The sequence below is a fragment of the Ailuropoda melanoleuca genome, chromosome 9 (assembly GCF_002007445.2).
Source record: "Ailuropoda melanoleuca isolate Jingjing chromosome 9, ASM200744v2, whole genome shotgun sequence".
In the NCBI taxonomy this organism is placed as follows: Eukaryota; Metazoa; Chordata; class Mammalia; order Carnivora; family Ursidae; genus Ailuropoda; species Ailuropoda melanoleuca.
Window position 1 is genome coordinate 1,550,664 of NC_048226.1, and position 15,733 is coordinate 1,566,396.

A 15,733-nucleotide genomic window follows, 5' to 3' on the forward strand; every position below is an offset into this window, starting at 1 on the left:
GTGTGCATTCTTGGGGTAGCAAAGCTGACAAAGTTGATTATTGCGTCATCCTTACGAGACATGAAAACTTCCAAGTACAACTATTTCTTGAAAGTTACACAACCTAAACAGAAATAAATGAAATTTCTTAAATGGTAATAGTTGTTTGTTATCACGAAGACCAGAACACCAAGACAGTTCCGTGGAGGTATTTTTCACAATATGCTGTGGTAATCCCTTTTATTCTGCTCTGTATTTTCTTTCTGGTTCTCTGCACGTCTGGGTTCCAGGAGGATAGAATGGTTTCGTGACAGGTAGCAAGCGAATGCATTCCCTCAACATTTGTTATTTCCATATCCTTTTACACTTAAGTATTTGAATAATTGGATTTGTGCATGAAATTTATAGCTTTTACCATATGGCCATGGATGCTAACACATTTTGCTCCTGCAACAAGACAATTTGTAAGCCATCTGATTGGGAGACTGGAGACAAATCCTGTGCACAGGATCTTCCGGTCAGTTCGTCTAGAATGCACGCTGACAGTTGGAAGTGAGTATTCAGGCTTGAAGGGTGAGCACACGCGGCACGCCTTATTTGGAGCATTGATGGTGGGGACTGCAGGTGCAGATGCCTCAGTGACCCGTGCGATCGGTGGTCCTGGGTCGCACACCTGTGCAGGGGTGCCGGGAGCGATCCTGCAGGGGGGTTCCGCAGGCCGTCCTTTCCAAGGCCCCGGCGTTGGTGTACAAGCCAGGGCCAAATGGAAGGTTTGGGGGGTAGTGTGGCTGGGGCTGAGCTCTGGTGGGCCCCGACAGAGACCCGTTCCCACGCGAGATTTTGTGCCCTGAGCGCAGCATTACTCCTTGCCGTTGTGATCGTGAATGGCCGAGTGATTTTATCTGTGCAACTGTTCCAACCTACATCAGCTTCTCTCTACACCGGATATTTTAGTGTGTTTGGTTTCTGTCCGGCGCCTCGCTCTCCGTAGCCCCGGCTGCCATGCAGAGGCCCCCGCAGGGATCAAAAACGGCCCTCTTCCCTTTCACCTGGGAGGGTCCGTCACAGGCTCGGGGCCCTGTTGTCCCTCCTCCTCAAGGACTCCTTTGGAAAACCAGTTTTGCCTGGTCCGCAGGCCCTCCTCCACGCAGCATTTGAACTCTTTGCCATCCCATGGTCTTTCTAGTACTTTCCAGCCTGCGAGTCAGAGCCCCTGCAGACTCTCTGCCAGCAGCCCAGGCCCTGCCCTTTCTCCTGTGCGGTCAGCCCTGCTGCGCTGTGCTCTGGTCCTGAAGACTCAGGCCCCGGTGGGTCACGGTGGGGTCTCAGCCACGGCCCCCAGCAAGCCCTTCTTAGGGGCAGCCTGGCCACTGACAGACCCCGAGCCTTCACAGCAGGTGCCCCGGCCCGTCTTCTGCGTGGCTGCTGAGACACTTTCCTGGGATGGCCTCTGGCTGTGGGATTAGACTCAAGCCTGAGACCGGTGGTGGGTGGGTGTCCCATCGTGGTTTGCCCCGTGGGGGTGGTGTGTTGTCTCTCACGGAGGGGGCGGGCTGGGTGTGGAGTGTGCTGTCATTGTCTCCAGAGTCGTGATCTCAATGGTAGCCTCCCTACCCTTTTTCTGCTGGAATTGCTGCTTGCCTGTCTTCTTGCCGAGTCCGTGTTTTCCACCCCTCAGGGCAGGGGTGCTGGGACTTAAGGCAGCAGGGTGGGCGTGGACTCTAGTGGCAACATGGGTGTGGACCCCCTAGGGGGCTGGTGCAGCGCCCACATTCCAGAGGGCACGGCGCCTGCCTGGGTCAGCCTGGGGAGCAGGGCCGTGCCTCGGCGGCCTCGTTAGTGCAGGTGGGGGGGCATCTCAGGGGCTGCCTTGAGACTAGTTCTGGTTCTCTAACGCTAACACCTGCCGGCCGGCTGGGAGCGGCTCAGGCGCACTGCCAGATGCCCGGTGGCACCAGCGGGTGGAGACAGGGCCTGGCCTCTTCCCGCATTCGCTGCCTCCCGCCCTGCTGCAGAGACCCAGCCTGCCTGTTGGACCAGGCCGCCTGCAGAGGACACGGGGCTGGCTAAAATGTAGCAAGGACCTGGGGTCACAGTCCCCCGGCTCTCAGTCTCATGATTTTTCTGTACATCGTGCTATAAAAATCCCACCCCATGGAGGGCCTTGGGGAATCGTGCGCCCCGCCTTCCTTCCAGACGCAGAAGGGACCCTCCCTTGCTCTCCTGTCAGGAGGAATCCTTTCTGATCTCCCCCCNGTCCATGTTTTCCACCCTCAGGGCAGGGGTGCTGCGACTTAAGGCAGCAGGGTGGGCGTGGACTCTAGTGGCAACATGGGTGTGGACCCCCTAGGGGGCTGGTGCAGCGCCCACATTCCAGAGGGCACGGCGCCTGCCTGGGTCAGCCTGGGGAGCAGGGCCGTGCCTCGGCGGCCTCGTTAGTGCAGGTGGGGGGGCATCTCAGGGGCTGCCTTGAGACTAGTTCTGGTTCTCTAACGCTAACACCTGCCGGCCGGCTGGGAGCGGCTCAGGCGCACNACTGACAGACCCCGAGCCTTCACAGCAGGTGCTCCGGCCCGTCTTCTGCGTGGCTGCTGAGACACTTTCCTGGGATGGCCTCTGGCTGTGGGATTAGACTCAAGCCTGAGACCGGTGGTGGGTGGGTGTCCCATCGTGGTTTGCCCCGTGGGGGTGGTGTGTTGTCTCTCACGGAGGGGGCGGGCTGGGTGTGGAGTGTGCTGTCATTGTCTCCAGAGTCGTGATCTCAATGGTAGCCTCCCTACCCTTTTTCTGCTGGAATTGCTGCTTGCCTGTCTTCTTGCCGAGTCCATGTTTTCCACCCTCAGGGCAGGGGTGCTGCGACTTAAGGCAGCAGGGTGGGCGTGGACTCTAGTGGCAACATGGGTGTGGACCCCCTAGGGGGCTGGTGCAGCGCCCACATTCCAGAGGGCACGGCGCCTGCCTGGGTCAGCCTGGGGAGCAGGGCCGTGCCTCGGCGGCCTCGTTAGTGCAGGTGGGGGGGCATCTCAGGGGCTGCCTTGAGACTAGTTCTGGTTCTCTAACGCTAACACCTGCCGGCCGGCTGGGAGCGGCTCAGGCGCACTGCCAGATGCCCGGTGGCACCAGCGGGTGGAGACAGGGCCTGGCCTCTTCCCGCATTCGCTGCCTCCCGCCCTGCTGCAGAGACCCAGCCTGCCTGTTGGACCAGGCCGCCTGCAGAGGACACGGGGCTGGCTAAAATGTAGCAAGGACCTGGGGTCACAGTCCCCCGGCTCTCAGTCTCATGATTTTTCTGTACATCGTGCTATAAAAATCCCACCCCATGGAGGGCCTTGGGGAATCGTGCGCCCTGCCTTCCTTCCAGACGCAGAAGGGACCCTCCCTTGCTCTCCTGTCAGGAGGAATCCTTTCTGATCTCCCCCCGAGATGTGTTAATAACAATCTAGACATTTCAAATGTATATTGTGGTTGCCCAAGAAATTCCAGTCTCTGATTTTTCAGAACCTAAGCAGTTAATGTTGGAAATTTTGCTGCAAATAAATTGATCAGTATGCAAGACAGTTGTCACGGCTGAATCATGGTCCACAGTTAAGGTAAACAGATCCGTGATGACATTTTCTGAGCAGAATACAAACGCAGCTCATTTCCTCCCAGAGGTTCCTGACATTTCTTCTACACGGATAACAGATTCTCCCAAGAAGGTGTTGGTCACAAGGAAGAAAGATCTTTGTTTAATCCCTCTGAAAAGGTAGGGCTGTAATATTTGGTGTGCTTTCTGTGGAAAGAATTGTTCTAAGAGAGACGGCTGTTGGGGAGAGCGTTTTTCTTGGCTTAGCTTCCTCCCCTCACCCCGCACCCCCGGACAGACCCTGCTGGTTTTTCGTCTATGGGTATTATCCTTAAGACAGCGTGGTGTTGTTTTGTGAAAGTTTGCATGTTATTGATTTTTTTTCCCCCAATGTGAAGATCAAGGGGTATTTTTCTTACTGAGATTCCCATGAAAGAGTGGGGGATGAAATGTCTCTCACTTCCTCATGTTCCTTGTGTCTGGAATGCTCCCCCGTGCCCATTTCCCCACGATTTCGCCGCCTGTGTCGTATGGGAGGAACCCTACACGATATGTCTGCATTTGAAACGTGAGACGGTCTTGAGCCAGGTGCTGCTTCCTAAGCCGGCTGTGTTTTCAGTGCTATGGCAAAGCTCAAACCCTCAGCCTGCACTGATGTGAAAATGAGGGGAACCTCCCCGCAACTTGGCGTGAGGCAGGCGGTCATTTTGCCTGTGTAACGGGAAACAGGGCTTCCCCGGGGGAAGGGGGACATCTGCGTTTGGAGTCAGACTGCTGAGAACGGAGGTATTTCTGCCTGTCTGTGCATTTGCCGTTGGTCGTGACCTGGGACCCTGCGCAGAGGTCTGTGCGCAAGGGCTGCATTTGAGGTGGGGGAATAATCCCAGATCTCGTAGGAGTTGGAGGAAGCTCCTGGGACTGGATATGAACCGGGGGGCATGCCCCCCAAGGGCGGGGCTGGGTGGGTCTGCCCAGAAACTTGGCAGCAATCAAAGGAATCCATTTAGGAAAAGGGCACCTTTTATGTCCTGCTTCCTTCCTCCCAGAGCATTTTCATTGCCAAAATGGCACAGGTGTGGCCTCCTCCAGGAAGCCTGCTTGGATCCTCCTGGTCACTCCCACAGTGTGGTGTCCAGTCGCTTAGCACCTGGCTCTCACTAGGAGACTGCCCAGCTGTGTGTCCCCTGGAGGCACGAGGGGGTCTGTTCATCTCTGATTACCCGGCTTCTACCACAGCTCCTGGCCCAAAATCTGAGCTTTGTAAATGCTGTTGGTAATGGGAATAGGGGCCCGTTTTCTTACGGCTGCCTCTGCAAAAGGGAGCAATGTCCAGATTAACCCCATTTCTTAGTGGGAGAAGTGGGGGAGAAACAAGAGTCACATGTGGGGAAGCCCAGCTAGGACCAGCCCCCGACTTGGCGCACGACCCTCCAAGTCACTGGACGGAGGGAGGTGTGACTGCACACGTGCCTGCGCCTGGCCGCAGAGTCCCCACGGCCAGGCGTGTGGCGTGCTGGATGTAAATACGCAACCGTCACCCAACCACAGTTTTCTTCCTCCTCCGAAATTTTTTGCCCCATCCAGTCTCCGTGTGGGAGGATCAGGTGATCCAGGCTTTTTAGAATCTTCCCTTTCTGGGCGCTGACGGTGACACACGGAGTATTTTGAGGCATTGACATCATCTCTTTTCTCCTGAATGCCCTCTTTGCGATTCCGTCGCTCAGGCCCTGCCATCCTTCACCTGGACGGCTGTGACCTTCCTTGCTTCTCAGGAGACGTGCAGGGACGGTAAGAGTGAATGACAGGGGACCAGACCTCGACTGAGTGGGGAAGGGACTGGCCGGGGACAGGCTTCTCTGGGAAAGTAATGTTGGAGCTGAACTGACCGACTGTTAGGAGTTAGCTCTGTGGAGAAGGGAGGAGAGCTTTCTTTCCCCTGGGACGTAGCATGTGCAAAGGCCCCGAGGTGGAAGGGAACGTGGAGTGTTCAAGAAGCTGACAGAGCAGTGGGGCTGGAGCTTAGGAGGTGTGCTGGAGGGGTGGACAGCAGCCTGACCACATGGGAACGGGCTGATCATGGCAGGGAGCTCCACATGTGTGCCAAGAGCAAAGAGAAGCCACTGGGGGATAGAAGCAAGGGCTAGCCTTTGCAGATCTGGTCTCTGTGAGGATGGATGGGGACAGTAGATGCAGGGAGACCAAGGGAGGAGGCCCGGAGGCAGGCCAGCAGCAGAACCCAGAGAGGGAGAAACCTTTAGGGGGTAACAGCAGGATCTGACGGCTGCGTGTGGGATCATGGCCACACTCCTGAATGAGATGCCCTGGGGAGAAGAGAGATGGGGAGAAGTGGAGGGGCCCCATAGGAGGCAGAGACGGTGAGGAGAAGGTGGGGCCTGTGAGTGGGAGGGGACGATGTGGCCCCTGCAAGCCCAGGAGAGGGGTTGGTGGGGAGGAGACGTCACCCCCAGAGGGGGTCGGGCAGGGAAGGGACCCTGTGATGGGCAGCTCTCCAGGGGGGTGACCGGGACAGAGGTCGGACTGTGTGGGGCTGCAGGGGAGGCCAGGAGGCCTCCGGGTGAGGCACAAGGGGAGCAGGTGACTTTGCCACGCGACCAACTCTCATTTGTACGGTTGAAAATCTCTCGTCTGTTTTTAACCTCGATTTAAATGTTGCTGCGTGATGATCTGTCAGTAGAATGCGCTCATGAGTCTGTGTTGCCCTGGACAACCTTCTTTTCTCCATATGGTCAGCCCTCAAGGGCATGGGAAGGTCAGGGGGAGGACTGTGACCTTCCCTCCCCTTCTGGCTGGGATCTGCTGGGGTTGCTCCAGGGAACTGGGGTACAGGACACCCGAGCCCCATGGGCCGGCCCCGGCCCTCTTGCAGGCACATGGGGCTCTATCCACATGCACCTGCTCGCAGAGGCTCTCAGTGGGCTGTGTGCACGTCAGGCTCGGGACTCCAACGTGTGCCTCTGTGTGAAGCTCTGTGGGGGCCCGGGCAGGGCGGAGGTCGGGGAGGTCGGGGCGGCAGGCTCAGGGCCTGTCTGCCCACCCCTCCCTCCCTGCAGTGATGCTTGGGCCGCCGGTGGTTTAAAGGCCCTGTGTTGTGCAGGGCCGTGGTGCGAGGTCTGCCAGGAGCAGAGCCCCGTCTGCACTCCCCCTCTTCACGGCCCTTTGTGACAGCCTCACTCGGTGACCGTGTGGTCGGGGGGCGCTGAGCAATTCGGGAGGCCTCTTATAGTGCCGTGCCCCCTTTGGTGGCCCACACGTAAAACTGACATCCCAGAAGTAACTGAATTCCTTACATTAGGAGGATGACGGCAGGTTTCGTGGGCATCTCTGTGTGTGTGTGTTGACTTTGGACGCGTTTAAATGAGCTTATACTTCATGCCGCGCGTCGTTCCGGGGGCTCTACGAACTTCTTTCGTCTTGTGAACGACTTCATGAGGTCCTTCCCATTATGGTGCCTGTTTTGTAGCTTGTAGACTGAGGCACAGACAGTTACGTGCTCAGGGGTCACCTAAACACACACACACACGCACTATGTCTGCTTTAAAAAACGTTCCTCTCTTGCGGGAAAATAAAAGGGCAGAGTAGAAATTACTTTGCTGGGCATCTCAGCTCAGTGACCTTCCTTAATCCTCCAAACAGCAGGGCGAGATGTGGGAGAATTCCTTACGTCACGGATGGGAATCTGCAGCTAGGGCAGATAAGTCGCTTGCCTGCAACCCTATGACTAGATGGAGTGACCCCGAACATGAAGGTTTCCCGCAAGCCACGCAACTTCCTGTCTGGGCCCGAGGACGTCCCTTGTTGCCCGGCGGAGGGCTGGCTGCTTGCCCAGCCTCCCTGAGCCCCCCTCGAGGGGTGACGGCCCTACAGTGGCTGGCCAAGCACATGAGAGCCTGCATGGCCCCTGACCGGCCGTGTGGCTGGGACACGGCACCCGCCTTTCTCTGCCCACCCCCCCCATCTGTAAAATGGGCTGACTTTATACCTGTCTTGTAGGGGGGATGCAAAGCACACGTGAAAACTCAGACATAAACCTTACCATTTTTATGCAAAAATATTTTAATTATTTGCATATCAAACTTTTATCCCATTCTATTCTAGCCCATCCATTCTATTGTTGGACAGTCCTGTTATTGAAAAGGGATTCCCCTTTCTTTGTCTCGTTGATTCGTTGCTTCTAGCTCTCCAGCTGTATGTGCTTTTCACCGTGTTTTCCACTTGAAACCCTCTAAAGATGTTTATTATTCTACTTGCGGTCATTAAATTAACACGTCATTAGACTCCCATTAAAGTAACACATGTTCATTGCAAAAAAAAAAAAAACCTATGTGCAAAAACGAAAAGCGTTTTTAGGAGAGCATAAAACCCACCTATGATTCCCACCACAGAAGTAGCCAAGTGTTACACGTTGGTGTCCTTGTGTTTGTCTTCCGGTCTTTTCCTGTGCAGGTCGCCAGTGCACACACCACCCCCGCACGCTCTCGGGTCTCAGGGTCCATGCTGCCAACTCCACCATCAGAAAGGCAGAGCTCGTGCGCACCCTGCAGGGGCAGGGTAGGGCGGGGGGCGTCCGAGATGGTTTCCCCTCTGCCCAGTGCAGTGCTCAGGTTCCACTTTTCTTCATTTTGGGGTGAAATTCAGAAGCCCCGGAGCAAATCTACAGCATGCTGACAGAGCTCCTTCAAGCCCTGCCTTGGAGACCTTCACCTCTGACCTGGTGAGAGACCTTCTTCCACCCACCTTTCCTGGGTGGACATCCCAGGAGTTACGCTCGCTTCTGTTCAAGTCTTATAGAAAAGTTGCCAGATTTGGGGAGAAAGTATTCACTTTTCCAAGGAAGGCTGATGACTGATCCCATGGGTGGGTTTGGGCGTGAGTTACAGAGGAGAGAAACACGTTTCTGTAGTGTTTTTTATTTGAATGCACTAAGGGGGGCTCCTAAAAGACACTGAAATTTAATCTTTAAAGTGAATTTTAGTCTCACTGATTACAACTCCCATTTGGCTTACTGGTATCTAACACACTATTTTAGTGACCAAAATGGCATTTGATAAAATGAGACATCTATTCCTGAAATAAACCTTAAAAAAATAGGGATAGGAGCAGATTGCCTTATCTTAACCAAGCATATCTGTCTTAAGCAAGCTGGTTATTCCAGGTAAATTCAAGGACCAGGCAAGGTTGCTCACCAGCACCATAATTATGGTCATTTTCATCATTGTTTGTTGGGTGGCATTTTTTCCCCAGGTACTGTGTTAGGCTCTTCACATGCGCTATTCTTAATTTTTAAAATGACCCTTCAAAGTAGATTATCATGAGGCTTTGACCAGGGGTGGCCTGGTCACTCTCATAGCTGGGAAGTGTTGAGCTGTGATTTGACATCAGGCATGTTTGATGGCAAAGTCCATTGGCTTGTGTTACCCAAGTTTAGGCCATTATTACTGAACATTGTTCTGAAGTTCTGGCTTATGTAATAAGACATGAAAAAGAAATATTTCACTGTTGGAAATGAGAACATAGTATCCTTATTTGGAGTCCACAGGCTTTGTGAACTTAGAAAGTTCACAAGAATTAATAAGAAATGATTAGAACAAATAAAAGAATTTGGTGGAATGGTAGGACACAGGATGATGGCCCTAGAAACTCTTCAACCAGGAATGCACATTTTGAAAGGGCAACATGCAGAACAGCGAGGGTGGGGAGGGCAACAGCTCCTTCCCTGCTGTGGTGGGGGGGAGCAAGGGGCAGGGAGAGGGAGGGGGGAAAGAATCTCAAGCCAACTCTGAGCTGAGCCCCGAGCACAAAGCTGGATGTGGGGCTGGGGTTCAATTTCATGACCCTGAGATCATGACCCGAGCCAAAACCAAGAGTTAGAAGCTTAACTGACTGAGCCACCCAGACACCCCAATATTCTGGAATTTAAATGGAAAATTTAAATGGAAGAATAAGACAGAAAGAAGGATGAAGGTAATTGTGGGCGGTGAGAGCAGTGGGAGGAGGTCCATCACCAGGTACCTACGGCGCAGCAAACGCAAGCACAGACAGCTAGGTAATTGGCAGAGAATGCATGTGCTGGAGGCAGCCCATGTTCTGTGGTCAGATACAAGGTAGGATAGAGGGCGCATCACAGCACTTACGGGTGGAAGAAGGACTCCTGAATGAACCGAGGTTGGGACAATTGACATTTTCTTCTGCTGGGGACTGAATTATCTCCCAAAATTCCCATGTTGACGCCCTGAACCCCAGTGTCACTAAATTTGGGGATAGAGCTTTTAGGTGGTAATTAAGGAGAAGTAAGGCCCTAGGCTTGGTGGCCTTTTGAGAGGAGGCCACAAAAGGCCACGAAGAGGAGGTGGCTGTCCATAAACCAGGGAAGGGGTTGCCGCCGGGAACTGAATCGGCTGGCACCTTGATCTTGGACTTCCCAGTCCCCAAACTGTGAGAAAACAGACGTCTGTTGTCTCAAGCGCCCGGTCTGAGGTATTTGTTTCAGTGGCCGGAGCTGACCAACACATCTTCCTCAAACTGTACCTCTTAAAGCTTTCTCTAGTATTAAAAAAAATCTCTCAACCTAAAAAGCAAGTGACAGGCTAGAAAAAAATATTGTAAAATATTTTCGGCACATACGGCAAAGCCCTACTGTCTTTATTCCAAAAGGAGGTTGTACACACAGGTGAGGAAGAACGCTGAATCTGGGGAGGAGAGAACCTTCCTGAATGCCTGGTGCTGGCGTGCAGGTGGGGGGCCACCGCCGCCTTCATGTTGCTGATGGGCGGGTGGGAGCCTCTCATCTTCACACTGTGAAGCGATGCACTTGCGTGTAGAGCTCATCGGCTCCCCCCACCGCCCCCCAGGCCGAAGCGCTCTGGCTTTACGACAGGTGCACGTTGCCCGTGAAGACTCGGGCTGTCCCAGCACACCCACCTGCCACGTCACCTCCATGAAGGGCACCGTGTCCCCGTGGTAGAGACGGCTGGTGTCCACCTGTCAGCTTGCCTTGCTGTCCTGCACAGGTGTGGAGGGCTCTGGGATGTGCTCTGTGGGGTCCTTGGAGGCAGGCTGGTTGTGGGCCTGCCCTCACACAGCCAGCCCTTTGCTGGGCGGCGGAGGCCGACCGGCGCGGAGCGTCCAGGGGAGCAGATAGGATGCTGACGTGCCGGGGAGACTGGGCCTGCCCCGCCCTGGCCAAGTGTGGGCAGCTGTGCAAACCACCCAGTCTCTTCCTAGCTTCCCTTGTCCGTCCAGGGGTTAGGACTGGATGGCGGGTGCTACTGAGCCCTCATCCCATACCCGGGTTTCATGGAGCTTTACTTTCTGTAACTTGTATTTCAAAAACAATCAAAATTTTTGTTTTTCCCAAATAAAACTGGATGACTATCATTTTGTCTAAACTACACATCGTCCCTCTACCTTCCCCCCCTTTTATGATATGCCAGTCTAATCAAAGTTAAACAAACTTCCTGATACAGGACTTCTCAGTGCGTTTTTAAAGGACATTGGAATCTCCAAAGAGGGAATAAATGTGTGACTTTTCCTAACTTGCTTAACTGTGGGATCCTTTTTCTCGGGGTATCTCAAGGGACTGATGTTCTCTGTGGCTTATTTGGGGAAGTGGAGACTTTTGTTTTCACCCATGTTTGTGCTGGCGGCCACTCTGCCCTCCGTTTGGGGGCCTTAAGGGACTTATCTGTTTCAGTTTCCATTTCAGAAAAAATACAGATTTCTTAGCAGCAGCAGCAGATGGCGAGACTACAGGGTCCCCCCTGCTAATACGGTCTAGATGCCCCCCATCCAGGGTAGCAATTGTTGAAAGGGGAGAGGATTACTTTAAGAAAGGGATTTTCTTCCTGGAGTACTTTCCAGTTGTATGCATTAGGTTAAAAACCCAACAACTGTAGCAGCTCTCCGATTTGTGTGGACAGAGTAGAGTGGCTAAATTAAGATGTTGTGTGTTAGTATTAGAAAATTCTCCTTCCGAAGTTTTTAGTGGGCTAGTTTGAGTTGATCTTAGAATGTGTTTATTAAACACAGTGTCTTTGGATGTAATGTGGGGCAGCTGCCCGGTGCCTCCCTGGTTTTCGGAAGGAGGCAGAGGGCAGAGACCAGCCCCATGTGAGCACCGCCCGTACCCCTGACAAGGGCCCAGATTCCCGTATTTGTCCTGACCCGTCTTCTTGAAATATGGTTTTCTAGACCGTTGCTTCCCTTCTGGGCTGGGTGAGAGCTGAGCTGGGGCAGGCAGGCGCTGTGAGAGTCCCCCCAAGAACAGGAAGCAGAGTCAGAGAGACACTTGAATATTTATTTTGCTATTTAATATTCCGAGGGAAGGGTGCCCGAGTTGAGGAACCCTCCACAAAGTAAGAAGGAGAAACTCTTGAACTGTGGTTTCTCTGAAATTGGGAATACTTGACATCGCCTGAACGAGCTGGCAGAAGCGTCTCCCGTAAGAAATAGTGCCTAGGAGAGCAGTGCGCAGGGAGGGCGCCGTCCTCCAGCACCACACCTGCTATTCCTGGAATTCACGCGTACCCCGGGGAGGCTGTGGCGAGCCGGGCACCGCGGGCGGGCCATCGTGCAGCCCGCGCTGATGCTCACCGTCGTCACGAACGGTGTAGTCAGGGTTCTGAGTCAAATTCAGGATGGGGAACAGCATTCCCACCTGAGACAAGGGCCCAGGGTGGGGGCAGAGCATCGGGGGCCCAGCCACAGGGGACAGACACCTGACCCCTGCAGGTTCACTCCGTCTGGATGACCAGTGGTTGCTCAGGTTCTGGCCACGCCGCCTGGATCCGTGGAAGTCTCACCTGCCTCCAGGTGGCCCGGAGTCGTTATTAAAGTGGCAAATCCGTGCTCTTTTCAACCGCTGAAACTAAGCATGGGGTACTACCTGGGATAGGGGTCCCATTCCCAAGGAGAAAGGCGGAGCCCAGCTGGGGAAAGGGCTCTCCTGAGTCACACCATGGAGGTGGGCTGAGCAGCCCTGGGGCCTCGGGCTCTCCTTCCAGCTGCTGCTTTTGGGACTGCTGGACAACTTTCGTGCTTATTTCTGGACTTCCCTGGCATTGATAAAAGCTCTCTTCTTTCCTGCATTCCAGAAATGGCTTCAGACATCCCTGGATCGGTGACGTTGCCCGTGGCCCCCATGGCGGCTACCGGACAGGTGAGGATGGCCGGGGCCATGCCCGCCCGTGGAGGAAAGCGGCGTTCTGGGTAAGCAAACTCAGCGTTTCCAGGAATTGGGCTTCATACATGTTGCGCAACCGTCTTGTTGACCTGTTAGGGAAATATTGTCTCTCCCCCTCCTGGAGAATAAAAGCTCAGCAGTTTGCCTGCTGTTTAGATTTTGCAAGATCCCTAAGTATGCATGTGATTTGCCTCTAAGTGTCCGCCCCAGCACCCAGCTGGGGCCTTCTGTTTGCTTGTGCTCGTGGTGGGGAGGGGCTCTGTGGTCCTGCTGGGCCTTGCTCAGGCCATCTCTGGGAGGGGGAGCTCACCAGTACCCCCGGTGAGCACACCAGCAGAGGGCAGCGCTACAGGCCTGAGCCCCAGCCCCTGTGGGCAGCGAGCGTGCCCCCGCTGCTCGGGTATCCTGGGTAGCCGGTCTCTGCGGGATGGTATGCTAGAACTTTCGTAACGTTGGCTCCTCCAGCCCCGCAACTCAAGGCCAGGCGTGTGCCTCCTGTGCTGCCTTGCTGGGGGTACGCGCCTGTGCGGGGGCCCCAGAGACATCGCCCTCGGGCTGATGGGCCCGACCGCATCTACTCAAGAGTGTGGGTCCTGTAGTTCCAGACGGAGATCTCAGAAACACCAGCCAGCCAACGAAAATCCCTGCAGGGACAGTGAGACTGACATTGTCACACTCTGCTGTCCTCCAGCCCCTCTCCACATCGAATCCATGTGATTGTCAGTGAAACAGCTGATACTCACGGAGTAGAATCAGCCTATCCCCATAGTGCCATTTCTGACAGCCCAGGGCTCCCCAGGAGCAGGGGACGCAGTGCCCCCAGGCCCAGGCCTGCAGGGCGGGCCCCGGTGCCGGCCGGCTGTGTTCTAGACCTGCAGTCGCTCTACCAGTGTGGCTCTGGAAGGGGCGATGTGTGGGGGGGGAACAGGTGCGCAGGATGCCCGGAGTGGAGTGCGGCCAGGATGGACTGTGTGTTCAGTGCCGCAAGTCTAGCCTGTGTGAGACACTGCTGTGTGTGCCACACGGTCTTTAAAGGAGGGGCTCAGCTTTCGGTTCATACAGAGAGGGTGGGAAGGGCTGAGACGCCGAGCTCAGTGGCCGCACCAGCTTTCCCTTGACTCAGGACTTGCTCCCGGGGTGCCGATGCTGCGGTGCTGAGGGCAGGCCCGTGGTTTGCAGAGTCGGCACCTGGGGCACAGCTCCACAGACCCTCCAAGTCGAGGGTCTCACTGCCCACCTGCTGCCCCATTTGAACCAGCTCTTTCAGCCAACGGCACCAAGCTGGGAGCATCTGTGCTGCTCCGGGGACACAGGTCCTGTCAACACGTCAACTTGCTGACTTCTTTGCACACATTCCAGGTGTCTGAGAATTATTTTAAATGTGTGTGCTCGCTCACTTCCGTTCCCTGGAAGCAGAGCCCTGTGGCTGGCCCATTCCTGTTTCCAGAGAGGCTGGCACAGGGAGGTGGAGGGTCAGGGTCAGGAACGGGCAGAGATGCCCAGGCCAACCCCTCTCTGCAGGGCGAGCAGCCCCTCTGTGCTGGGGGCCGGTTCTGAGCCCCCGCCAGGAGTTCCTGCCACCCCTCCGCACGGTGTTGGGGGGTCTGTGCTCAGGGCTGGGCTGCAGGGGCCGAAGCTGGCCCTAGCCCACGTCCAGACCCTGACTTCCACTGGCTGCCCTGGCTGATGATTGGACCATGGATCAGGCTCTTTTCTGAAGACGTTGTCCCCAGCTGTCCCTTCCCTACCAGATCTCACACACACACACACACACACACACACACCATGCATTGGAGGTGGAAGGGGACCCAGAGCGGGCTGAGACAGAGCCTGGAGGTCATAACACCTCCAGCCAAGGAAGTCCAACATCAAGAAAAGACATGAGAGATTCAAGGGGAGGGACAGCAGCTGCCAACACACTGGCTAACAGTGTAGACATGACGTGGGCCCTTTAAGACAGACGGGAGACCTGTCCCCCACTGTCCTCATTCAGGGGAACATGCCTGCCTCCTTTTCCCTGTCACAGGGAGGGAGCACATGAGCTGTGGTTCCTTCTGCTAAACCCCAGTGACTTAGGGGCTTATCTTCTGTGTCTAAGCAAGAAAACGGGCATTTGCACAGGGCTGTTTCCAGAATAATTCTTGCAGTTGATAGCTTACACTGCTGGTCTACTCCTGGTAACGCCTGACCACAGCCTCAACATGTAGCTAAATGCCTGGTCTCCTCCCCGAGAGCGTGTGGGGTGCTGGAGAGACGGAGGGAAGGAGGGAGAAGAGAGAGGGCCTCAGGTGGTGGGGGAGGGGGAGGGGCAAGAGGCGAGGATCTCCTTCCTCCCCTGGTTTCTGGGGCTAGCCACCCATCCCTCCCGGTGCTTCAGACCCCGCAGAGCTGGTCCCTGGCAGGTGCGGGATCCACTGGCCGCCGGCCTGGCCCCTCCCTGTGGATGCCTGGGGCTTGAATGTGCTTCCCCTTCCCCGACAGCCTTCCCAGGAGCTGTCAGCAAGCTGAGCACCCCGCTGGCCGCCGGGACACGAGGTGAAGGTTCAGGAGTTTCAGATTCTTTGAAAAGTGATTCCACATGTATGGGAAAGATGAGTTGAAGCGAGTCACCTTGTTCCCGTCTGGCGAGACCTCCCCAATCTCAGTGCGGGGACAGTGGCAGGGATGGGTCGGGCTCTGCCCCCAAAGCCAGATGCTTGTGTGTGGTACCGCTGTGGCCTCCGTGGCTGGCCCAGGCTCCGGAGGACGGCCGTTCCCGCACCTGTGACTTGCCGTCCTGTTAGCAGGAGCCTCGGGCTGGCCCGGGGCCCTTCTGCGCTGCCGCTGTGGGCCTGCCCTATTGGCATGGCCTTTCCTCCCTTCTCCTGAGAGCGTGAGTGAATCCCGTCTGATGAATCACCTTTGATAACGCGTGATTGCTACACAGTCACTGTCCTGGGGACTCACATCACGCACTCGTAACTCATCACAAGCTCGGAGGTGCTTTCCTG

The 15,733-nt window shown here is 55.3% G+C and overlaps 1 protein-coding gene across 10 annotated transcripts in view; it reads left to right on the forward strand.

Moving 5' to 3' along the window:
* The window catches only part of ARNT2 (aryl hydrocarbon receptor nuclear translocator 2), a 210,038-nt gene that overhangs the window by 69,221 nt on the left and 125,084 nt on the right, over positions 1-15,733 (forward strand). For 7 of the 10 annotated variants that reach the window (XR_004627635.1, XM_019799513.2, XM_034667791.1 and 4 more), the window contains exon 2: positions 12,655-12,769. Coding sequence is in view for 9 of the 10 variants with exons in the window: in XM_034667791.1 (XP_034523682.1) it covers positions 12,655-12,769 (115 nt within the window). In the remaining variant the exon portion in view is untranslated. Of the gene's footprint in view, positions 1-3,586; positions 3,725-5,179; positions 5,333-11,978; positions 12,003-12,654; positions 12,770-15,733 lie in introns of those variants that run through there. The other 3 variants (XM_019799512.2, XM_002919083.4, XM_034667790.1) reach the window with 3 other exon arrangements.